A 26,340-nucleotide genomic window follows, 5' to 3' on the forward strand; every position below is an offset into this window, starting at 1 on the left:
AAATATCATAGAGGTTAACCTTCAAATGTATAATCTGTGCTTTGAATTACAGAGACGATGAGCATGTCTATTATAAGAATGGCACACATAAATTGAGAAATGCTCTAAACTTTATTAGTCGGTGGAAAATTAGGGTGGATCCAAATTCGCTATTACTTGGTTTATCATTCTTGTGCTTCGAATTACAAATCTACTATACTTTTGTTTTGAAAATTTTTAAAGAAAAACTAAGGACAGTAAAATACAAAAAATATATTAAATTTTAAGGTAAATTAAACGAAAGGTCCCGGAGAAATGCAAACAATCATAATTAAATTAGTTATGATAATTAAATGAGTTATCATAATTAACTATTATTTTATGGGAAAATTTGCATGCAGTCCCATTGACAAACATAATTTTGCATGCACTCCCCATTAGTAAAATTTAGTAAAATTCTTTATTTTCACTCCCTAGTCTAATATACTTACCTAATTGTCCCTGATATTTTAAGTATAAAAAGTCTAAAAATGAGTATAAATCCTCTTAAATTCAGTATATTAAACTAGAATCTAGTATATTTTCTATCAAATTGAGTACGATTCTTTTTTCCACCTCAATTGGATAGAAAATATACTAGATTTTCTTTAAATAGTACTCAATTGGATGGAAAATATACCAGATTTTCTTTAAATGATACTCAATTGGATGAAAAATATACTAGATTTTTTTTTCAAATGGTAATAAATTTAGGAGGAATTATATTAAATAGGAAAAAAGTCATACTCAATTTAATAGAAAATATACTCGATTCTAGTTTAAAATGTTGAATTTAATAGAAATTATATCCATTTTTAGACTATTTATACCTAAAAAATATGAAGGGCAATTTTAATAGAAAATATACTCTAATATACTAGATTTTCTTTAAATGATACTCAATTGAATAGAAAATATACTAGATGTTCTTTAAATGATACTTAATTGGATAGAAAATATACTAGATTTTCTTTTTACATGATGCTGAATTTAGGAGGAATTATATTAAAATAGGAAAAAAAAAAATACTCAATTTAATAGAAAATATACTCGATTCTAATGTAAAGTGTTGAATTTAAGAGGAATTATACTCATTTTTGGACCTTTTGTACTTAAAAAATCTGAGGGCCAATTATGTCACAATATTTGCATGAGGGAGTTGAAGCAAATAAAATTTTACAAGCAGGGAGTGGATTGAAGATTTATTTTATCAAATAAAACAAATAACAAAATTATATATATATAATGCGGGAAGGGATACTTAGTCTGTAAATATTGGACCATCCCTTGATCCAATATTTACTTTGATAGAAGGTAATGACCCATGTGAAGGCCTCCAACCAATTCACTTTTTCTTATTCAAGAACGGATCAAGAAAGGTGGTCCAAGATCCCATTCCTTGTTATGCACGCACAACTTGTAAGACTTGACCTATTTTTAATGGAAAAGTATATTAATGTTTAATAATTTAAAACCGATGCGATATAAATCACCGACCCCGGAAGAATCGAGTCGGTCTCCAGCGGGGAATTGGCGATGGCTTCGTCGGCTTCCCAGTGGAGCGGTTGCTTTCTTCTCCTTTTCATCGTCCTCGTCCACTTACCAATTTGCCATTCCATCTACTGCGACGACGACGACTGCTATGATCTCCTCGGGTAAATCGACAATTCACTGCCCTTCCCCTCCGATCTCGCCCAACGTACAATTTTTTTTTCCTCTTATCTCCCTATCTACGTTCCTTTTCTAGGGTTTCTCAGAGCGCCAACGCATCCGAGATAAAAAAAGCATACTACAAGCTCTCCCTCAAATAGTACGCTTACAAGTTCGATTTAGCTTATTTGATTTCTTTTCCCACTTAGCTCTTTCCTTCCCTGATAAGCTTGTTTGTGTATGATTTTCTAGTCATCCTGATAAGAACCCTGATCCCGAGTCAAGGAAGCTTTTTGTGAAAATTGCGAATGCCTATGAGGTGGGATATTACTGTTGTTTCATTGTTTGGGAAACTGCTTTTGTTGGTGGTCCGCTCAAAGTTTCTGTATTTGAACTCAATTGGGCATACTCGTGGTGATGGAAATGGAATTAACATACGATTCTTTATAGTCTTACATAAGTATGTGTCTGGTGTTGCTATGTTTGTTTCCTTTCAAACAAGGTTATAAAAATCTACTGCATAACACATTTGAGGTATGAGGAGACATGCAATATCAAAATATATTTAGATCGATAAAAAAGATAATGTATATCCAAAAAAGTATTTTATTCATAATACTATATAATAAACTAATCATACAATGCAAAACACATTATATACCAATTAGTCATATTTAGAGGTAACTTGTAAATAATTAGTATATAATGTGTTTGCCATTTGCAAAATAAATGCTTAACACTTAAAAGTTATGTGCTATCATACTAAAAGTTTAATTTGGTCTTCATGAAATAAGGCCCTCATTAAGTCGCTCATTGTAAATAATTTGTCCTGATTTTTTCTTTTTTGTTGCATAGGTGGGTTAACTAGCCTGCTTAGGCACCTGAACTGCCTAGAGGGACAATTTTTAGATATGTGATGTGGTCCCTTGTCTAGAACTCTTTGTGCATTCCTTTCAAACACTAGGTCTTTGTATATACTTGAAAATTAGAATACTAAGTGTAAAAAGTGCTGCAAACCATAACTTTGTTAGTGAATAATGCGCTTATGCTTAGAATCATTAAGGCAAAATTTTACAGATTATTATTTCACCTTAACTAGATTTATACATTTGCTGGCTAAGTTATGAAAATAACACAGACAATAAACTTTTTTATCCAGTTTCATACAGAAATTTTCTATTGTCATAATTAAATTTTCATTTGTTTTATTTTGAAGATTTTATCAATTTAATTTAGGAAGCTAACAAAAAGCTAACTACGATGCCCATTGTTAAGTCAACATTTTGTAATACAATTTTTCAGTCCTTTGTTATCTTCTTAGTCAACTTTCTCTCTTTCTCATTCTTATTTTCTCACATGTCAGCAAGAGAAGCACACAAAGTATAGGGAAGGCAAAGAGTCTAATACTTATTATTTGTTGTACTACACAAATTTATACTCATTTAATAAAATGAGTGCCTGAATTGTTAAATGTCCATATAAATTTTAAAAACTAATATCTATACACACCTGATTAATTAAATAAGTTCCTAAAAACCGAATGGATATGTTAGGTTGTTGAAGGTGCTCAAATAATATTTTTTACCAAGGATGAAAAAGGATGCTGATTAACTTCAAGTAACAAACATAACATCACAGACCGGACCACGGTTTGAAACCGCCTGTTTGATGGTTCTTGGAAGGTTGACCCATAACCTTAACCATCTAAGATGATTACGGTTCACGGTTTGAATCCGCCGGTTCATGTTTCGCCGCGTTTTAAGATTATTATTATTATTATTATTATTATTATTTAAAAATTATTGAATTACAAAAAAATATAAAAAAGGCATGCACTTATTAAAGTTGCATACGTATCCCCTTAGGGTATAAGGGAATCATAGTCCACATAGTAGGAAGTGATGCTATTACTCACTATTTCCCATTTTTGTAGTGTTTGTTCCTTCCATATTAAATTCTTTTACTTTATCATGTGAAAATTGCATTCCTTGTATTTTTTTTTTTTGGCTCTTGTCCAATCATCAAGTAATGCTTGCGCTTTAAAAGAGTCAAAAGACAAAGTAGATCGATATTATCTCAGGAACTAAGCGTCTATTTTATGACAACGGTTGACACTAGACAAGCTAAATTTCTTTTGCGATGATGGAGAGAATGAGAAAACTTTGAACCTTCTGTGATCAATATCATAGAATATCAAAATCCGACTTGCTACTTGCTTCACTAAAATCAAAAGAAGTCATAAAATAATTCTCAAATTTCTGTCGGAAACTTGAAGATCCTCGTGGACATTTCATTCCATTCTTTTAATAAAAATTGTGCTTCTGTAAGTTTTAGATGACTAATAGTACTAAAATCTTGTGTTTCAAATATATTAATTTCTAATCCATATTTTATACTATAATTTTTATAAAGTTCATATAAATGATTTCTAATATCATGTATAATCTTAGCCGGATTAGGAGAAGAAGAAACTTTAAATGGAATTAAAACATCATAATACAAAACTAACATTTCTCGTAAAACTTCTAATATAAGTCTAGGTTCTAAAACAAATGCAACTAAATAAATTTGAGTAATATAATAAAAATATTTTTCTCATTTTGTTTTTATTGTTAATATGCAAGGAGGAAAAAATACATTCACACTATATTCATTTAAAATTAAAACTATACTACAAAAATTCACCATAATTAAATGAGAAGTAGGATAATAAACACTGAAAAGTTATCGGTTGCATCATTAATTACTTTTAAAATTTTACAAATACTACTACATATATTCCATTGGTGTGAAAATAAATATATATTAGTATTATTAATATTTTGTGAAAAAAATAAACTTAATAATTCTCTGTATTGAAATGAATCTGTAATAATTGATGTGTTGAATTCCAACGTGTTGGTACATCACATGGAAATTTTTTGTCTAATTCCATTTTTTTTATAAAATCTATCTCATTATTTCATTATAGTAGGATGCGACCATAAATAAGAAATAATAATTTTAATGGGTTTAATTTGATTTTCTAAAATATTTAATAATTCATCGTGAACACATAAATTTAAAACATGATATATGCAACGAATATGAAAAAATAAACTACATATAAATTTAAGTTCTTCAATATTAGTAGTATTAGAACTAATATTGTCAAATGATATTGAAAATATTTTAGAAGTTAATTCATATTCTTCTAAAATTAAACATAATAATTCAGAGATGATGTGAGCATTGCGTGATTCATTAAAAACTCTATAGGCTAATAAATGTTTTTAAATTTTTCAAGAGTTATCGATCCAATAGCAAGTTACACTCATATACGAATGTGTTTGCTAGTAATCACTCCAAATGAACATAAATAAACTTTATTATGTGAGCATTGTGTGATTCATTAAAAACTCTATAGGTTAATAAATGTTTTTTGAATTTTTCATGAGTTATCGATCCAATAACAAGTCACACTCATATATGAATGTGTTTCCTTGTAATCACTCCAAATATCAAAATATAAATAAACTTTATTATTTCCCAGCAGCCCGTTGCACGAAGCTCCCGCTATGCGGGGTGTGATCATACCAGCACTAATGCACCGGATCCCATCAGAACTTCGAAGTTAAGCGTGCTTGGATGAGAGTAATACTAGGATGGGTGACCCTGGGAAGTCCTCGTCTTGCACCTAATTTTGGGAGAAGGGGAGCCTTGGCGCAACGGTAAAGTTATTGCTTTGTGACCAAAAGGTCACGGGTTCGAATCCTGGAAACAACCTCTTGCAAAAAAATAGGGTAAGGTTGCGTACAATGGATCCTTCCCCGGGACCCCGCATAGCGGGAGCTTCGTGCACCGGGCTGCTGTGAAATAATAAAGTTTATTTATATTCTGATATTTGGAGTGATTACTAGGAAACATATTCATATATGAGTGTGACTTGCTATTGGATCGATAACTCTTGAAAAATTCAAAAAACATTTATTAACCTATAAAGTTTTTAATGAATCACACAATGCTCACATAATAAAGTTTATTTACGTTCATTTGGAGTGATTACTAGCAAACACATTCGTATATGAGTGTGACTTGCTATTGGATCGATAACTCTTGAAAAAATTGAAAACATTTATTAGCCTATAGAGTTTTTAATGAATTACGCAATGCTCACATAGAGGGGGTGAATAGCTCGCTTCGCTTCTTCAAATTTGATGTTGCAGTGGAAAACTTGAAGCGAAGACTCCACAATTCTAGCACTTGGATTTTACTTGGTATCCACCTCCTTGAGGTGACTAATCTCAAGGTTCACTCACTCGCAACTCCATTATGAATGTCTCCTCCTTAGAAACTTTCCGGAGACGGAGAAGTCTCCTACAACCTTTTTCGAAAATGATTTTACAATAATGAAATCTTGCTTAGCTTGCTATCTTGTTGCTTGGAAATGCCTCTTGATCGGTTGGAAATGCAACAACACTTCTTTTTAAACTTTTCGAGAACTCGCCTCTCGAAATGTCCACGAGAACCCCTTTTCTAGGGTTCCTTTTGGGCTGGAAAACTCCTCCCAATTGATTGCCCTTATCTCCAATTGATTATCATATCAGATTGACTGATTAAAACCTACAGAACGGTTCTTTTTCGCCCGACCAATCGATTGGTGAGCTATACTAATCGATTGATAGCTTCCTAATCGATTGAATGAATTGATTTTGAAGCCTTCTGTTTTCGTGAGAAAACACTCTCAATCGATTACATGTTGAATCGATTGCCCTAATCGATTCAACACTTTTCTGTTTCCTCGTGAAAACTGTCCAATCGATTACCCTAATCGATTGGTGATAATTGATTTTGGCACCTTCTGTGCTCCTCGAAAAAGCTCCCAATCGATTACACTAATCGATTGCTTTCGATAACACTAATCGATTGCCTAACTCTAAACTCTGAATCTGAGTTTAGGGTTCCTTTGCCCAACCCTCTATGACTCGTTGAGACATCCCGTTGCCTAACATCGAGTCAACCTTGACCCACCACGACTTCTTCTTAATGTCCATTCAACCTTTGACCCTACTTGGACTTTTCATCTCATGCCAAGTGTTTGGTCCTCCATGACCCGCTTGGGCTTACCGTCTTGTGCCAAGTATCCGGTCCTCCATAACTTGCTTAGACATACAGTCTCATGTCAAGTGTCCGATCCTCAATGACCCACTTGACTTTTTCCTAGCCCCGCTAGGACTTACATTGCCTAATTTTCAAGTTCCAACTAGGTCTTCCACTGCCTAGGCTTGCTAGGACTTCCATTGTCTAGTTCCCCACTAAGACTTTCACTGCCTAGCCCCACTCTAGTTAGGGCTTTTCGTTGCCTAATCTTTAGTTAGGACTTTCCTAGTCAAGTATCCCTCCCTTGACCTACTTGATTTTTTTCCTACACATTGTCAAACAAACTCAAGCTCGAACCAATCTAAGTTTAGTCAAACTGGTCAACCTCAATCCGAGGACGATTGCACCCATACAAGTAAGTGTTCTTCGAGGAACACGTTTAGACATGGATTAAGTGATTCTTGACAAAAATTTTCAAATGTGCATTTAGACATTAAACTAAAAGAAAGATATTCTACATAGAAAATTTAACTAAAGATTCCCTTAATTTATTATCAGAATACATAAATAAACTTGAATTGGTACCTTCATTAGTCGAGGAAAATTTGGACAATTGCATTTGAGAATATTTGATTCCAAATTCCGTTAGGTGTTTCGTTTTGACATGTCATTTCAATGACTCATAGTCGTCGTCTGATTAGAATTTGTAATAGGCTTTGCAATATTTACATTTTGCATGTATTTCTCTCGACGGAAAAATGATCTTCTCAAAATGTTTAGTAAAAATAGACGATTTTAAAGGCATATCCCGAACCTTAGAGGTATCGCCATCGTCCTTGTGTCTTGGGTGTCGAAACTTGCTCTGGCTCATCATCAATAAATTGAATATTGTCATAATCCACGTTCGGGTTGGCTATCTGTCTATTTCCTTTCCCTTCGGAAACTGAGATGATGAACCTCCTTCCATTCTAATTGGAGAATTGAAGTCGAAAGTGATCGAGATTTTGGAGTTGAGAAATGAAGTTTATAGAGCTGGGGGAATAATAGACATCGTAGTCATTAATAAAAAAACGGTCAAATAATTTTAACCGTTTAAAAAAAAAAACTCCCCCTCCCCCAATGGTCCAAACTGCCGGTTCCAACGGTTGGATTCACAATTTTTTTTAAAAAAATTTACCATTGGACCAGCATAGAGTTAGGCCAGTTACGATTCATGCCCGTCTAACCGGGTAACAAGGTCGGATCTACATCACATATTAGCCATCGCTTGTTGAAATCATCAATTATCATAAATACAACTAAAGGCTTTTTTTGGAACGAGTTATCACACTTTAGCAGGTAGGCTTGTGTGAGCAAGGCACGACTTGTGTGATGTGCTAGTAGGTGCACATTCATGGGGATGACAATATGTACCCTAATAATCATATACTGAGGGGTACCTGACTTAAACAACTACTAGTACCTAGAACGGGTCTGGTTTTGGGTACCTATTTAAGTTAGGTATCCATGGGTACGCAATTGTTAGTCTCACTGCTACCATCCATATGCTTGTGCACCTACTAGTATGATGCAAAAGTCGTGCCTTGCTCACACAACATGTATGTGCAAGCACTTATTGTTGGCTCCCTTGACACCACTTTAGTCAGTAATTTTGCATTCTCGCTGATCAACATACTTCTCGAGCAGCAAGTGTTTGCCTTACCCTCTGGCCTTGTGTTCGTATGTAGCGCTATATGTTTGTGTCTTTCCAGAATTGTTTGACACCCCCTGACCAGATTGCTTTGCCTCAAACAGATAAATCTATAACAAATAAAGGCCATAGTGGGCAGTGGAAACATCATCACGAGGATTGAAGAAATCCTGGAAGATGTGGAAAAGTAGGAACTCATGAATTTGGCAGGTGAGGTTAGATGAAAAGAAATAGAGGAAGAGTTACATGTGAGAAACTTGACCACATTGATTTAATAATAAGTTGACTAGGTATTTAGTCAGCTTACTAGTGAATATTTAATGAGTCAATGACCAAAATGAAATGCTCGTGAATGTTTAAAGAGGACGTTGAATTTAAAAAAATTTGTACACTGAATCAAAAAATTCTCTTTATGCCATTCTAAGGAACCTGCAAGAAGAAGCTTTACTTTGGAATAATGCACAAATGGCAGAATGGTATATAAGAGTTGGTCTAGGTAATGGGATTTAACACAGCCCAAAATGGATTATAACGATGTAAAATTGATAGGGACTTCATTATTTACTTGCTAACATCCCAAAATCTGCCAGGAAAAATTAGAAACCACGACTTGGAAGATCACCTGACAACATCCAATACGGGATTATATTTCTTGTTCTTTCAGTGCACACTATGTTCTGAACATGAGAATGAAGAATGGATTGCAGATCCAAATAAATACCCTAAGATTTGCTTGTATGTTCAGTGAGTTGCTTCCATATTCAAACTCAAGAAAAAAAGTACATACCGCATCACTATAATCTACCACATCTTGTAATTATTAATTCTAAATTAAAGAAACAGAAGTCATGCAACATGCACTCGTAGATACAACCTGATATCATTGGGGTCAATAGTGTGATTACCATTTTTTGTCAAAGGCATTAGACACTATACGGTTTCTAGGTTCTATAATGTTAGGGTCTTTAATGTGATAATTATCTTCTTAATCAAGTTTTGAAATTCACTGAGAAATATGGGACATGTTTCTGATAATTGCGATTTGTAATTGACACTAGAATAATTTAGTTCTTGCACCTTTGCCTTACATCCTCTATTTAATGGTGCTGATTTTTCTTTTGGTTCCTTGCCACTTTATTTTGGATGGCTGGAAATACTCTATTCTCATAATCCACTTCATTACTTGTTGAATTTAGATGCTTCTTCAATGAAATTGAAGTTTTGTAACTGTAGCTTAATTTCTCTAGTGCTTCAAGTTTTCTGAGTAGACAAATCTGATTTTCTGCATATAACTGAGAAAATATTTTATATTCCAGATTTTAAAAGATGAAGCCACAAGGGAGCAATATGATTATGCAATTGCACATCCTCAAGAGGTAAATCTTTGTTGATTATTTGATTTTTTGTATCAACTCTTTTTTCATGATATTTATTGCAGCCTTCATCAATTTATTTTTTCTTTCTTTTGTGAATACATAGTAAAGTACCTCCTGGAAATGAAAAATATTATATATTTAGACAATTTTTAGGATTTATGTTATGCATAATTTTGAAAAATAAAAAACCTTGGGTAGTTGTCCAGCTAAAACTTGATGGTTCTTTTATCCTCTGTATTTTCTTGATTTACTGTCTGTTTGTGTTTAACAAAGTATTAATCTGTGCGCTATGCTAAAAAGGGGCAGCCCGGTGCACGAAGCTCCCGCTATGCGGGGTCCCGGGGAAGGATTCATTGTACGCAGTCTTACCCTGCTTTTTGCAAGAGACTGTTTCTAGGATTCAAACCGACCTTTTGGTCACAAAGCAACAACTCTACCGTTGCGTCAAGGCTCCCCTTCAGTTTGTGCGCTATGCTATTTTCCAAAAACACTGGCCTGTCTCCAATTTTAGTATTTCTACTGTCATTGGGTAGACTGATCCGTGTTCTCCAATATTGTGGTACTTGATGTGGTGATCATGAGAGATCAGCCGCCAGCAGGAGAGAGAAGGTTGAGAGCTTCTATAGATTTTTTTTTTCCCTGTATCTCTACTTCCCTGTCTTTTTCTTTCTTCATATTTCTCTCTATGTATCCCTCTCCAGCCTAGCTTTTTCCCTTTTCTTTCTCTCTCTCTTTTTTAGACAACGTGAGGTAGTAAGATGTAAATGATAGGTTGTGCTCCAGTACAATCTGACCTGCTGCAATATGTAGATCATTCTTCTTTCTTTTTCCTTTCTCCCCATGTTTTGCCACATATATCATGTTACTGAAGGAATTGTTTTGATGAGTTTATTCACTATTCCAGATGCTAAATTGGATACTTATTGCCAAAATTTCTTCCTATTTGCATTAATAGAACATATGTTGCATAACCAGTGCCTAAATCACTACCTATCAGGTTTACTTTCTTCATTCTCTAACATTCACACCTAATCCTATCCCTTTCACAACACTAGTCCTTAGCTCCATGCACTTTACATGCTTGAACAGTTTCATGCATTTATGTAGGTGTTTGTGCAACATGATTTGATTATTTTCTTAATAGAATGTAATTTATGCCTGTAACACTATTAATATTTATTTTTTATAAAGTTAATTGATCTTGATGGCTTGCTTAATGCTTAAGGCCTGATTCATAAATATGTTCTTAAAATTTGATCTGTCAAATCAGCATCTTACAGTACATTGAACTCTATTTCAAGTTCTGTTTAAATGGCTTTGCATCTAGGTGGTCGTATTACTGGGATAATATAATTATCTCATACCAATTCAGGTTCTAATATTAAAGCTAACATGCAGAACTTAATCGATCTCTCAAAGAGGCAAATTCTTTTATTGTGTTCATGTAATCATCTGCGATATAAGTACTTTTTCTGTTTTTATTCAGGTGTTCTACAATACTGCTCGTTACTACCGTGCATATTACGGGCATAAAACAGTAAGACTATCATATAGTTTCACGAAACTATTATTTTGATTTTCTAGTTGGCACTTGATGTCAATATCCGTAGGATCTGATGATGAAGTTGCAATCACTACGTTCTGTCCTTTAAATGGCAGGATCCTCGTGCTGTCTTGGTGGGCCTTATTCTGGTTGTTTCAGCTTTGCAGTATCTAAATCAATGGTCAAGGTACACACAGGTATTGTGAGAATTTTAGATTTTCAAATTGGGAAGCTACAAACAATATGCAACGTTGTTCTCCTTTTTTGCTGAAGCAAATTTATCTTTGTTGCCTTTCTGTCTAAAATAAATTATTTTTTTCCCTATGACTGAAAATATGTTACTTTTACAACCTATTCGTTGCAGTGCAAGTGTCTACAGTTCGTAGTAGTTTATCACTATTAGCATAACACACTAAAAATTATGAGTTTGTTGGTGGATAGCATGTGATATATTTGAAATTTTTGTTCTAGAAAAAGATAATTATTTGTGAGGTTTAAACAATGGTTTAACCATTCATACGAGTTACATGCATCAAGGATTTGCTTCTGTGCCTCTGCATTTCTTTCTGCTTTTATGGACCACAAGGAAAAGTATGGTCCTACCTGCTTAGTATTAGGACACAATATAGCCTTCTTAGGAATAAGAGAGAACAATGAGCCTATAAAGTTAAATCTTACAAATCTATCTGGTCTATACTAAAAATCAGTTGTTTCTTGATCATCCTTGTATCGATGAATGATATAGATTGGTACTGTTGTTATTGAGAATTTGAAAGTAATCAAGAAGAGCAACTTGTTCTCACCTCCTGGGCAATTTCGAAGTATTTGCTTTGACTATTGGGATCATCATATATTGACGTTAAACTTAATTACTCTCAGATATTATAAGTTTTGTTTTATGATTTTTAATAACTCTTTGCATACATCTTAGCATACTCATCTTTGCTATATTAACCTTTAAGATTTATTGCTTCCAAATAGCTAATCAATTTGTCTCATAATGTATGTTGGTAAGCACCACAGTTTATCAAACTCTCTTTTAGCCCAAGAGGCAGGTGGTGATTACACAAAACTCTAAAAGATCAATCCTATTTTGATCATTCATTCTTTATTCTATTAATGACATCTCCATTAACACCCCATTCTTGTTGAATAATAGTTTTAAGATATCTAAATCTCTTACAAGTATTTTATGATCATCCAGCTCAACTATTTCATTGACTCTTTTATTATTGAAACGAAAATTTTAGATTTCGTTTTGCTCTAATTATCTTAAAACCTTTAGGTTATCTTGTAACTTTTGATTTGTAGTTGTAGAACTGTTAACCAGGAGGAACACTTCTGCATGCTAACCTTTTCACTTTTGGATCCTACTGTTAGTCTAGAAGAAGCAAGAGAAGTTGTTTTTCAATTCTTGATTGGCACCTTATCAGTTCATTGCTGTGTGCTTTTAGTGATGAATTTCCTTAATTTTATTGCAGGCTGTTGCCATGGTCAAGAAAACACCAGCCTATAAAAATAGGTTAAAGGCACTTGAACTGGAACGCTCTGGAAGTGGGACAAACAGGAAAAAGGGTCAGAAACAAATTGACAAGTAAGAGTGTGCTTCTTCTAAGTTTTTCTCCTTGCTTGCAATTTTGGAAATGCTAAAAACTGATATGCAATGGAATTTGAATAATTAACATATGTAGTGCATGCAATTCAAATTTTATACAGCAATTAGGACAGTATGCTTCACATATTTAATCATATCCTGATTTATCTCCCTTTGATATCATGAGATTCAAGGGAGTCTTAGTTTGAATCTCTAATTTGTATGTAGAGTTGATCCATCTTGAACTGATTTATTAGGAATAGGTTTTTATTTGATGCAGTCAGTTGATCAAATTAGGGAATCTTGTAGATCAAGTTTACAAGAGTTGTCAGTGAATTAGTATTTGGCTGATCAAGTTCTACTGAGAAGTGGTAATTGTTAAGCATTTCATGAATATGAAGATTAGTGCTTATAATTGCAGTCGTCATTGTCAAAATTGGTATGATTGGAAATGGATGGTCAAAAAAACAATATACTAGTCATATCAAATCAATAGAATTGATAAAATTGTAGTTGTTAAGGGAAAAAAATAGTCTGTTATAAAAAAGGATAACCCGGTGCACGAAACTCCCGCTATGCTGGGGAAGGATCCATTGTATACAGTCTTACCTATTTTTTATAAGAGGTTGTTCTAGTAAAAAAAAAATAGTCCCTTTATGAGATAACAAATCGTATCCATTCATAATAAAAGGAGAGCCCGGTGCACGAAGCTCCCGCCATACGGGGTTCCAGGGAAGGATCGATTGTACGCAGCCTTACCCTACTTTTTGCAAGAGACTATATCCATTCATAATAAGGATGTAAATTATGATTCATCAAGGATCATATAATTAACAATGTATACTATAAATAATAAATATTAGAACTAATAAAGTTACGTTAGTAATATATATTTCAGAAGTATTAGGTAATACTATATCAAGATGTATATGTCAATTAATATGGAAGTAATAAATAACATAAATATTTTATAAAAGATAATAAAAATAAAAAAATACCATGGTAAATGTTAAAATCACATTTATTGCTATAAAATTACTGAATAATATTGTATTATTAATTTTTCTTGATAAAATTACTTTATTATTTAATATTTCATATTATATGGTTTATTGGGACCTAAATTATCGCAGAATCAGTTCTATAAAAGTCCTCTCTATAAGTATGAGACAGATAGATGATGTGCTTGGTCTACTGGCTGTTTATAGCATGTAAGGTTGAATTGTTGATCTTGTGATAATCTCCCATGGTGCTAAGGTTGCGTAATTTAAGTTGAAATTCAAGAGGACAAAAAAGACTCGCTTGCCCTCTTGTATGTGTTTGCCAGGATTAAAGTTCTGACATCAAAAGGTTTGCTAAATCCTCGAGTTTACTGAATCAACCTAATTTAACCAAATTTCAACTGATCTCAGCCATTGTTTCTCTCGATTTGATAAAATTTCATTTTCATCTATTTTCTAGCGGAATTAACTCATTTCTATATTATTTCTTCTTTCTTTTTTTGAAACTTCTTCAATGATCTCTGTGAAATAACTGGTTGTTGGGAAAGATGGAATTAACCTTTGTCAATATCCATCCAACTCAGATGCTCTTAGCAACCATAGTTCCAATAACCATAACCGTGACCTAGAGATACAACATTCTCTTACATTGAATGTTAGGAAATTTGAATTTGCCTTCTTGATCAATGAGCTCCATCTATCCCTTCATCTGTTGTATTTGATGATTGTGTTTCTTAAATTTATGTTGCTAGTAAAGTGTTTGCCTTATTGTTTTTCTCTGATCTCGGGTTATTAGCGACACCTCCTGTTCAATTTTTTCACAAGTTAAACATCTGTCTTAGAATTTATATTTAATCATGTCAGGAAAGTTGAAGATGAGCTTAGTGGTGAACTTGAATTACATATTCAGGGAGCTGAGAGACCTTCCATCTGGAATCTTATTGGCGTGCAATTTATACTTCTTCCCTACACCCTTGGCAAGGTTTTTGAGTCTATTCAGAAAAGTGCTTAATCATAAACGTGAAATTTGTATTATACTGTTAATAATCCTTATCGTGTCTTTCTTTCTTGTATATTTCTTTAAGAATATGATTACTATGAATATCTAAGAACTGTAACCTTTTCCAGCTGTTGATTTGGCAAACATGTTGGTTTTGGAGATATCAGGTCAAAAAGCTGCCGTACTCATGGAATGATGCTTGTTACTTGACACAAAAGTCTCTCAGAGTACCTTTTGAGGCATGGAGAAATATTGGTAACGTGTTAGGCTGCTCCATTTTGAAATCATAGCGCTATCTGTCAAGCTAAAATTTAATTTGAACCATAATCTTTTTAGCCTTTAAATTTCTGAGAATTCCTAGTCACCATTAATTTTTCTCTCTGTACAACCTGTTCTAGAAAAATAATCTAATCAACTGTCGGAAGTATATAACTAGGAATAGATTAAAGGTTTAGAAGGTATATGCAAGCGGCAATTGTCAGATCACTGTATTAGAGCAACTACACTGCCTCCTTCAACCACTGTTTCATTGGCCAGATTGAACTACATTTGAAGGTTGTGATTCCAATCCAAGTAGTAGGCCAATTAATAAATAATCAAGTCTTAATGAAAGTTTTTAGCAGTCATGCATTGTCCATAATGTGGACGACTAAACCAATCAAGTTCTATATAGTAAACACATTTTCCTCACAAGATCCACTTAGGTCCTAGCAAACTTAGCCTTCCATTCGACCTAGACATCTTTTAACTTTGTTTTACACTGTCCAGATGAATCTATGAAGGCTAACCTCGTCCATAAACGTTTATGGGAGAAAACCAACATGGAGATCTACATGGAAGAGATGAGAAAAGAATCAAAACGCCGAAGATAAATTCCCATGAATATCGTTCTTGAAAAATGCATCTTCCTTTTTCTTTCTACAACTAAATCTTTTGATTGCTAATTCAGCCCATTTTTCAGAAAGGAAGCAACACGAGGCTGACACCTCAAGAGAGAGGGAATCTTTTGATTGCTAATCTCTTTCTACTTTTTTTTTGAGGGGGACTATTTGCATACTGAGTATTGTTTTTTGTTCCATACGAACCAAATTTTTTAGCAATTTTAATTTTTGGCTAGCATACATTTGGTACTCTATTTTCTCCCTGCTATTGTATTTTTGTTATACTTACAAAATATGATATTTATTTGTCCCAGAGGAAGTATTGTAATCTCACTATATATAAAGAGGAATGTGAAAATGAATAATATTTTTGAGTTATAAAGTTTCTTTGTGAATATCTTTACATATTTATTTGTTGTGTCAAGTTGGTATGAAAATGAAACAATTAATACGTATACAAATGAAGTTTCACAATTTAATCCATGTTAACTCTAACAATTAATATGCATTTAATAATAACTAATATGAATTTACTTATTGTATATGTTTTTTTATTATGTAGGATAATTAGAGGAGACTATACTAATTAAATAATATGTTTAATTCTAATAATTGCTCTGTATTTAATCGTTGTGCAAATTTTTTTTATTTAGGATAATTAAATAATATGTTTAGTACGTACTTAGTTTATACTTTCCCTTTGATTAAAATTTCTGTTAAGTACCGGAAACAAACAGATGAATCAAATTGTTGAACATGAAATGAAATGATGATAATTAAGAAACTCCACCGCCTCACGTGCAGCGCCGTCGGTCTTCTTGCACGCGTCAGCCCTCTTCGACGCGCCGATGGGTTCGGATCCTTTGTCCCCAGAATGCGTCTGTCCCCGTGTCCCAGCCAGAAAACGACAAAATTAAAACGTGCAAAACACGTGCTTCTGTGCCAAAACTCACTCACAGCTTCTGTGCCAAAACTCACTCACAAAATACTTTTTCTCCCCGAAAGCTTTTTCTGTGCCCTAACCCAAACTCCAGCCGAACCCCACTGCTTCCGTTGTCGACGGTCGCCGTCGACGCCATCTCCGTCCCCTCCTAAATTCGACGGCAGCCATCTCCTTCCCTGCCCGAACTCAACGACACCCATCAGCTTCATCTCCCGATCTCGACGACAAGCAAACTTCATCTCCCGATCTCGACGGCAAGCAAACTGCTTCATCTCCCGAACTCGACGGTCGTCGGCAGCTTCATCTTCGTCCAGTTCGGTACCTTTCTTCCTCCCCCTTTACCATTCTTCCTCCCCCTCTCTCCCCTTCTCCAGCCAAGATCTAAATGTCTCTGTTATTTGATTTGGGTGAAAACGAAGCATAAGAAAATGGAACCAAAGGAATTCTGTGTTTTGATTTTGATCTATATATTTGTAGTATGATTTACCGTACTTCTCTTTAGATAGTTTGTTGTGAGGTTTTTGAATCTTGTTGCTGTTGGGTTAGGGCACAGAATTCCTTTGGTTTATCATTCTTCTAGTAGTTTGCTTAATTGTCATTTGGTATTTGATTTTATAAAATAAATATTTGCATATCAAGTTTTGTGATATTTGCATATCTAGGTTGCTACCGCATTCCCTAATTTTTTTAAAATTTGCATTTCTTGGTTGTTTTTTTTTCCAGGATCAAGGTAATTATTATGGAATTGTCGTTGGGTGAATCTACGAGTTGTCGTAGGTTGAATTTTGATGTAAATGGAGATAGTAGAATATATGAGTTTGATGTTATTGATGAGGGTATGAACTCTAGTATGTTATTGATGAATTCTGACCCATCTATCACAGAAGAATTGATGCCCAAAATAGGTATGGAATTTAAGACAGAAGAGGATGCCTATGAATTTTATTTGAAATATGCTAAACAAGTTGGATTTGGCATTAGAAGGAGTAAAAGCCACAATGATAAATCTGGTAAATTAGTTGACAGGATTTTTTGTTGTAGTGCGCAAGGTAAAAGGGGAAAGGACAAACGAAATGTTTATGTGAAATCAAGTCGTCCTGAAACAAGGTTTGGTTGTGACGCTAAAATGAAGGTTAGTTGTCGAAAAAATGGCAACTTTAGGGTGGAGCAATTTGTTAAAGAGCATAATCATTATCTTTCAAGTCCAAACAAAACTCATCTCTACAGATGTCATAGGAATATATCTTCTTCTGCAGCAATTCAGATTGAGATGGCAAGCGATGTGGGAATCCCCCCAAAAACATCTCATGATCTTATGGCGAGATAAGCAGGTGGGAGGGAGAATTTAGGTTTTATTCCTGAAGATTACAAAAACAATTTGCGATCCAAAAGAACAAGAGATATGAAAGTTGGTGATACAGAAGGTGTATTGGAATATTTACAGAAAATGCAATTTGATGATCCTCATTTTTTTTATGCTATTCAAGTTGATGAAGATGATTTGATAACTAATATTTTTTGGTGTGATGCTAAGATGAGAGCTGATTATGTCAATTTTGGAGATGTTGTTTGCTTTGACACAACATACAAGAAGAACAATGAAGGTCGTCCAATTGCGTTGTTTGTAGGTGTTAATCATCATAAGCAATCCATAATTTTTGGTGCAGCTTTATTATATGATGAAACCTCTTTGACGTTTTAGTGGTTGTTTGATACATTTACCAAAGCTATGTATGATAAAAAACCAACAACTATTCTTACAGATCAAGATGCAGCAATGGCAAAGGCTTTAGCTTCCAAATGGCCTGAAACACATCATCGTTTGTGTATTTGGCACATTTATCAAAATGCCGCAATACATTTGAGTGGAGTTTTTTCTGATTTCAAAGAGTTTACTAAAGATTTTTCCTCATGTATATATGATTTTGATGAAGAGGAAGATTTTATTTCAGCTTGGAAAATGATGTTGACCAAGTATGCACTTGAAGACAATGATTGGCTAAGACGTTTGTTTTGCATAAAGGAAAAATGAGCTTTAGTATATGGACGACAAATGTTTTGTGGGGATATGACTACAACCCAAAGAAGTGAGAGCATGAATAGTGTTGTGAAAAGGTATGTCACGTATCAACATAAGTTTTTAGACTTTTTCAATCACTTCCAAAGATTGCTTGATGATCGTCGATATGAGGAGTTAAAAGCAGATTTTAGATCAAATACAAGTGTTCCATGTTTAGTGTATCCAATTGAAATTTTAAAGCATGCAAGTTGTATTTATACTCCTGAGGCATACAAGTGTTTTGAACAAGAGTGGTACAAATCTCATGATTCTAGTGTAGAAATTTATGAGCATGTTGAATCACATACAAAATACAAAATTACTTCTCACAAAAAGAGTTACCATCATATAGTTACACATGATTCATCGGGTCAAAAAATTGAGTGTAGCTGTAGAAAATATGATTTTGCTGGGATTTTGTGTTCTCACATTTTGAAAATATTTACGATGAAAAATATCATGAAGATCCCAAGTGAGTATATATTGAAAAGGTGGACACGAAAAGCAAAGGGTGGATACTTTGGAGTTATTGATTCAATTGCAAACAAAGGTAGTTTCGATCCAAAAACTTGCAGCAATATGCGATATAAAGAATTGAGTGGGTTGTCTGTTCAATTGGTTACCAAGGCAGCGGAGAGAGAAGACACTTATAAGGTTGTTAAAGATGGTTTGTTGAGTATGTTTAAAATTGTGGATGAGAGGTTACAAGTTAATGAACCAACTGTCCAACACTCAATTGAAAGAGAGTTCGAAATTGACGAAGGAAACTCTCTTGGAGTCAAAGGAATTAAAACAAAGAAGAAAACAGTTTCAGGTATGAGGTTAAAAGGTGCATTAGATAAGATTTCAAAGAAAAGGAAAGCAGCGAGGACAACCAACCAAACTTCAACAATTAAGGTTTTATCCTCATTCTTACTAAATTGCTCTTTATTTTTTGTCATTACCTTTGAGAAAGCATATAGAATTAATTCATTCTATTTTTTTTGTATAGCAGCCTATAGAAGAGCATTATGAAAGTTATTCCAGCATGCCCAATGTAGAATGTCAACGGATGATCCATCAGGTTAAGTATTGTTTTAGTATGATAAATTAAGATAATTATATTATCACTATCTAAAACTATAATTTATGGTTTTAGCCTACAAATCATAGCTATATTGAAGGTGTTATGACAAAGAGAAAGGGGTTTACAGTTTTGAGAAGAGCTTTTATTAGGATACATTAATGGTGTTTATGATTCATTCGTGGAGTGACATAAAAAGGCATAGTGAGGAGGTAGTGTGCTCTGTAATAATTCGGCATGTCTACTGGTGTTGAAACAATTGGGAATCCATGTTGGAAAGCATGTCTCATTCCATTTTGGCGCTTGATTTAATAAATAATTCCTTTTTTTACAAGGATTCTTCCATTGGTTGTAACTGGTACCATTTGTGTCACACTTTGATGATGCAGGTAGCTTTACCACAAGCTTCTATTTGTGTTTTGGCTTCTCAGATTTCAAACTGTGATGAGAGTCTAATTGGTGCTACGCTCCAAGACAAAGACAGTTTTTAATGGGTAAGGTGTTACCAAAATTATATGCTCCATATGTTTTTATGTAGTCAGATATTCCTTGTCTATTGACATAACGAAAATTAATTAACTTTTACTCTCTTGTTAACAGTTTAATGCATCAGGAAGGATGTAGTTTTGGGACAGACACAAGATCTCTTGTTAAGAGTTTACTCTCTTATTTGGCTTATTTTGCTGCACAGAGTTGGAACTGGTTACTGGAAGAATGAAGACTTGTTGTGCAGTTCGAAGTTGGAGTGGACATTGTGCAATGTGTGAAGAAGATGTGTAGAGTATTTTATTTGTTTGTAACTATGGATGATGTGGCTAATTTATTGGATCTTACAATCTTACGATACATTGACACAAATTTTTGAATCTTGCTAAATTCAGTTTGGATGATGTCGCTAAATTCTCAGAAAAATTGCTTTTTTTTATTGATAGAAGGCCAAGGAAAACTGTTATGTGCTCATTTAAATAGGATGATTCATCAGCACAAGCTTAGCAACTACAAACTGTTATGTTACGATCAGCAAGAAGTGATCAGAAGACGCTGGGACTCAAAGCGAGAGGGGGGATCGGTCTGTGGACCGATCCACCCACAGGCTGATCGGTCCACAGACCGATCAGACTCCTTTCAGACCGATCAGGATGAGTCCTGATCGGTCCAGAGATCTATGGATCGGTCTGTTGACCGATCCAGTGATACTCTGGTTATCTGGATCGGTCGGCAGACCGATCCAGTGATACGGTAGTCACCTGATCGGTCTCGTGACCGATCAGTGACCACACAGAAAGTCTCTGTGGGTTTTCTGATCGGTCTGGGGACCGATCAGTAACCACACAGAAGCATTCTGTGGGTTATCTGATCGGTCTACAGACCGATCAGATCAGCAAGAAGTGATCAGAAGACGCTGGGACTCAAAGCGAGAGGGGGGGTCGGTCTGTGGACCGATCCACCCACAGGCTGATCGGTCCACAGACTGATCAGACTCCTTCCAGACCGATCAGGATGAGTCCTGATCGGTCCAGAGATCTATGGATCGGTCTGTTGACCGATCCACAACATGTCGTTTGTTTCTGCTGCTTCTCTGATTTTGCTGATTCACTTCTGATTCACCTGATCGAATTATCTGCTGTGAGATCTTTAAGTTACAGGTTGCAGGTATCGTGCTATTGGTTAATTTCAAATGAAGCTCCATCAGAAGAATAAGAACAAGTGCCCTTTATGTTGTATCTCGCTGCAAGTGATGCAATTCGAGCTTCAACGTTCACTGGCCGTGATCAGTTGAGCTCAGAGACACCAGAGAAGACCATGGATGGTATTGGTGTGAGTTCAGAGAACCAGACCACATTGCAAGATCCTATTCACACCCCCCCTCTCTAGCCATCCCAAGATCCTAACATAGACCACATTGCACACTACAATCCATCACATGAGCCCACTACGGTCAGTGGTTGTAGTCATGAAACATGCTATACAAGTCATGCTATACAATTAGAATTATAGGCAGAAACATGTGAACACATGCTATATTAAGTCATGACATTTTGTTACATGAAATAGTGCATAAAGTTCATAATCCAGACATGAGCCCACTACGGTCAGTGACTGTAGTCATGAAAGATGCTATACAAGTCATGCTATACAATTAGAATTATGAGCAGAAACATATGAACACATGTTATATTAAGTCATGACATTTTGTTTCATGAAACATTGCATAAAGTTCATAATCCAGAAACATGATTAACTTTTCGTAACTTAAAAGTTTTGTAAGTTTGTATATGATGCACCAATGAGACATGAATACATCTATCTAAAATTGAATATAAAAGTTAGCGACAAAGTATATATGAGATAAAAATACTAATGATACAAGACTAATGCCCATCCATAAACAAAAAAAATTAAATGTCGACATCATCCATAATTACATTTTTTTATGACATTACAACATTAGCACTACTTAAACAAACCAACTAACAAACAGAACATGTATACAGCCAAAAGAATTAAGTTCACTATCACTAATATCGATATCATAGACGATACATTCCAATTCCCCATATTATGTCCAGGATAAGCAATGTATTCACTTTGTACCCTTGACTCCACTCTTGGCAATATCCTAAAATGTATATCACTGGTGTCTTTATTTGGTCCAGTATCAGACCTCACCCACTTTAACCATCCATGCTGCTTACATCCATAATATAGTCGTCCTGGATTCTTGATCGATCTAGAGACTAGCACCAATGCTCTCAGTCCGCAGTCCCTGCATCGTACAACTTCAAATTTGGTATGGTCGATATTGCTGTTACTTGATGATGCCATTCAATAGCACCTAAGAAGTAAAATTTGATAAAATTAAACTAAACAATAGCAGTTTGCATAAGTAACAAAAAATCACATAATTTTATGAATAATGTATAGTACTGTATGCCAAAAACTTGATTTACCATCTATTCATAAAATGTGTAACAATATGTTACATTAAAACTAATTAGGATAATCCTATCAGAGTCCCAAATTAGATAACAGTGTTATGAATGAGATAAAAATCAAATTGCATGTTTTAAGTGGAGAAAACTCTAATGTCAGTTGATGAAGAAGGTAGCATCCACATCTGAAATATTAATGACCAACAAGCACACAATGAGCTTCTTTTATAAAATTAAATACTAGATGACAAGTAAACTACTAAAGAAATGATATGCAAATATTCAAAGTAGCTACAACTTACATTAAAATACCTAAATTTTATGACACACCATCTTTTCCAAACAAAAAAAAGAGCTAAATAATATATAGTACAAAACTTGATCTGCAAATATTTATTTTATAAAATTAAATACCAAATGACAAGCAAACAACTAAAAGAATGATGTGCAAATATTTATTTTATATAGTTTTTTTTTGTAAACAAAGGAATTATGTTCCCTAACAACCAAGAAATGCAAATTTAAAAAAAATTAGGGAATGCGGTAGCAACCTAGATCTGCAAATATCACAAAACTTGATCTGCAAATATTTATTTTATAAAATCAAATACCAAATGACAATTAAGCAAACTACTAGAAGAATGATAAACCAAAGGAATTCTGTGCCCTAACCCAACAGCAACAAGATTCAAAAACCTCACAACAAACTATCTAAAGAGAAGTACGGTAAATCATACTACAAATATATAGATCAAAATCAAAACACAGAATTCCTTTGGTTCCATTTTCTTATGCTTCGTTTTCACCCAAATCAAATAACAGAGACATTTAGATCTTGGCTGGAGAAGGGGAGAGAGGGGGAGGAAGAATGGTAAAGGGGGAGGAAGAAAGGTACCGAATTGGACGAAGATGAAGCTGCCGGCGACCGTCGAGTTCGGGAGATGAAGCAATTTGCTTGCCCTCGAGATCGGGAGATGAAGTTTGCTTGCCGTCGAGATCGGGAGATGAAGCTGATGGGTGTCGTCGAGTTCGGGCAGGGAAGGAGATGGCTGCCGTCGAATTTAGGAGGGGACGGAGATGGCGTCGACGGCGACCGTCGACAACGGAAGCAGTGGGGTTCGGCTGGAGTTTGGGTTAGGGCACAGAAAAAGCTTTCGGGGAGAAAAAAGTATTCTGTGAGTGAGTTTTGGCACAGAAGCTGTGAGTGAGTTTTGGCATAGAAGCATGTGTTTTGCACGTTTTAATTTTGTCGTTTTCTGGCTGGGACACGGGGACAGACGCATTCTGGGGACAGAGGATCCGAACCCCGCGCCGATGGCCCACTGCACCAGCTTCCTTCATATCCTATTCTCCTTCTTCTCATCTCAATAGTAGGATAGGCAAAGTCGTTTCAACCATTCTTGAGGCTTATAAAAAAATATATATATTTTTAATAAATATTATTAAAACTATTTAATTTTATTAGTTATAGTAAAAAAATAGAATTTGTCATCCTAACAGTCCAACACGAGAAGCTGGAGTTGACCACTATGGGAAGAGTATTTTTCTTAATTTTGTCGAGATTCGACACTTTGTCCATTGTAACAATATCTACCCTGTATTAGTCAACTTAATCATATCCCGGAGACGACATTTAATTCTGTTAGTAATATTTAAAAAGGTATTTTCATATATTGTCAATGAGTATTCATATAATTAGAAGGAGTGATCAATTAGGTCACGTAGTAATAATTTTATTTTATGTCAAATCTTACTTTTTTTTATTATTAGTAAAATTTTAAAAATAAAAATTATTTATGTTATCTAATTTAGAAACAGTGATAAATTATTGTAATACTATTAATATATATTTTACTTATAATTTTTTAAAAAAAAATTGTGTGACTTAGAGGAAATAGATTCAAGTACTAGATGTAGTCATTACGTATAATAGACTCTTCCTCGAAATCCCTTATTGACGGGATCTTCATGAACTAAATTGTCTTTTTATCAATTTTAACTTTGATAAATTATTAATAAAATTTATTTATCCAAAAATATTTAGCTAGAAAATATTGATGGTGAATTATTAAAAAACAAGTGAAAAAAAAATAAAATTTAAGAAAGAAATAACATTATTATTAAATATATTTTTTACTTTCAAAAATATTTTTATAAAATATATATATATATATCAATTAAGTGTAACCCATAAATATTTTTAATTTATTAACAAAATTTAATTTTGATTAATAAATTAATTTTTTATCATTAAAAAATTTAAAATTACTAATTAAATTTTAATAAAAAAAATAAAAATAAACTACTAACTAAATTTAATTTTAATAGTAAAAAATTAAAATTATCAATTAAATCTAACATGAGTAAAAAAATAAAAATGATCCAAATTTAATCTATAAAAAAATTAAAATTTTTTGATCAAATATAGTTTAGCTAGTAAAAATTTAAAATTATCGATAAAAATAAATCTCGACTAAAATTTATTTAATTATAATTTTAAATATTTAATATTCATACTCATATATGTTTTTAAATTAATATTCATATTTAATTTATATATATATATATATATAATTTATGGATCCTAATATAATAAGACCTAGGTATAAATCTTAATAGTCTATATCTGAAACCGGCCCACAGGACTGTTTTCTTATCTGTGCCTCTTCTCGATCACCGAGAAAGCCTTTCATCTTCGTCAACAGCAAATTTAGTTGCTGATCTTTTCCAGTCAACAGCTGCCGAAGCTAGTTGCAACCACCGAGAAAAAGGGAAAAGGTTGGTATCGATTCGAAACTTTATGTAAATATAATTGGATAAATTCTATCCTTTAACATTTAAAAAAAAAAGATTAAAATGATATTTAAAATAATGGGGTTAATGTTAAAATAATTAAATCATTATATGTTAAATAATTGATATTATTTTATGTTCATATGTGAGTTTTATAAGGATGAAGATAGGAAAAGTTGCTCAAATTAATAAATAATTTTTTTTTCAATAAATAATTGACTTAAAAATTATTGTAAACTCTTCTTAATTTATCTTAATGATCGATAGAAAATTTTTATAGGATTAAATTGATCATCCTAAGATTAATCAACATAGGTCGGACACTTACTGTAAACTAAAAAAAAGAAAACGTTGTTTTAAAAATTATAATGAATATTTTGAATTACTTTATGTCTTTGAATTTGTTTGACATTCTATACTCATACTTTATATTGTTAATACTTGTGGCTTTATGCAATACAACTTTTACTTGTAAAACTTATGATAATATCTACTTGAATTATCATGATTTATATTAAAAATTAATTTAGATTGATTGTTTAGACTAACTAATAAGAGTGAAATAATAATGATGGTTAATGGAGAATACTAACATGTTAAAATTCTGAGTATAGTTTTATATTAGAGTACTAGAATACCCATAATACAGGTCTGGTAGTGAGTTGTCGCCCATTGTCTATAGTTTTTAACCGCCAATAGTGTTGGTCTGGTAGCGAG

At 33.6% G+C, this 26,340-nt stretch overlaps 2 protein-coding genes and 1 non-coding gene across 3 annotated transcripts; all 3 read left to right on the plus strand.

Moving 5' to 3' along the window:
• The first annotated feature begins 1,497 nt into the window (after positions 1–1,497).
• Positions 1,498–16,210, plus strand: LOC122045477 (dnaJ protein ERDJ7-like). The gene is made up of 10 exons (XM_042605708.1): positions 1,498–1,673; positions 1,766–1,828; positions 1,921–1,987; positions 9,754–9,813; positions 11,300–11,350; positions 11,473–11,553; positions 12,838–12,950; positions 14,816–14,933; positions 15,080–15,206; positions 15,720–16,210. Exons 1-10 carry the CDS (start codon positions 1,555–1,557, stop codon positions 15,821–15,823), a joined length of 903 nt encoding a protein of 300 aa, XP_042461642.1. The 5' UTR covers positions 1,498–1,554; the 3' UTR covers positions 15,824–16,210.
• On the plus strand, positions 5,231–5,347 carry LOC122049835. The gene has a single exon (XR_006131090.1). It is a non-coding gene; the product is annotated as a 5S ribosomal RNA (ribosomal RNA).
• A 60-nt stretch (positions 16,211–16,270) lies between the features above and the next one.
• LOC122049030 (protein FAR1-RELATED SEQUENCE 9-like) lies at positions 16,271–20,786 on the plus strand. Its single transcript, XM_042610525.1, has 4 exons — positions 16,271–19,731; positions 19,829–19,897; positions 20,287–20,391; positions 20,498–20,786. Exons 1-3 carry the CDS (start codon positions 18,829–18,831, stop codon positions 20,386–20,388), a joined length of 1,074 nt encoding a protein of 357 aa, XP_042466459.1. The 5' UTR covers positions 16,271–18,828; the 3' UTR covers positions 20,389–20,391; positions 20,498–20,786.
• The last annotated feature ends 5,554 nt before the right edge of the window (positions 20,787–26,340 follow it).

This window comes from Zingiber officinale, chromosome 2B (assembly GCF_018446385.1).
Source record: "Zingiber officinale cultivar Zhangliang chromosome 2B, Zo_v1.1, whole genome shotgun sequence".
NCBI classification, from domain to species: domain Eukaryota; kingdom Viridiplantae; phylum Streptophyta; class Magnoliopsida; order Zingiberales; family Zingiberaceae; genus Zingiber; species Zingiber officinale.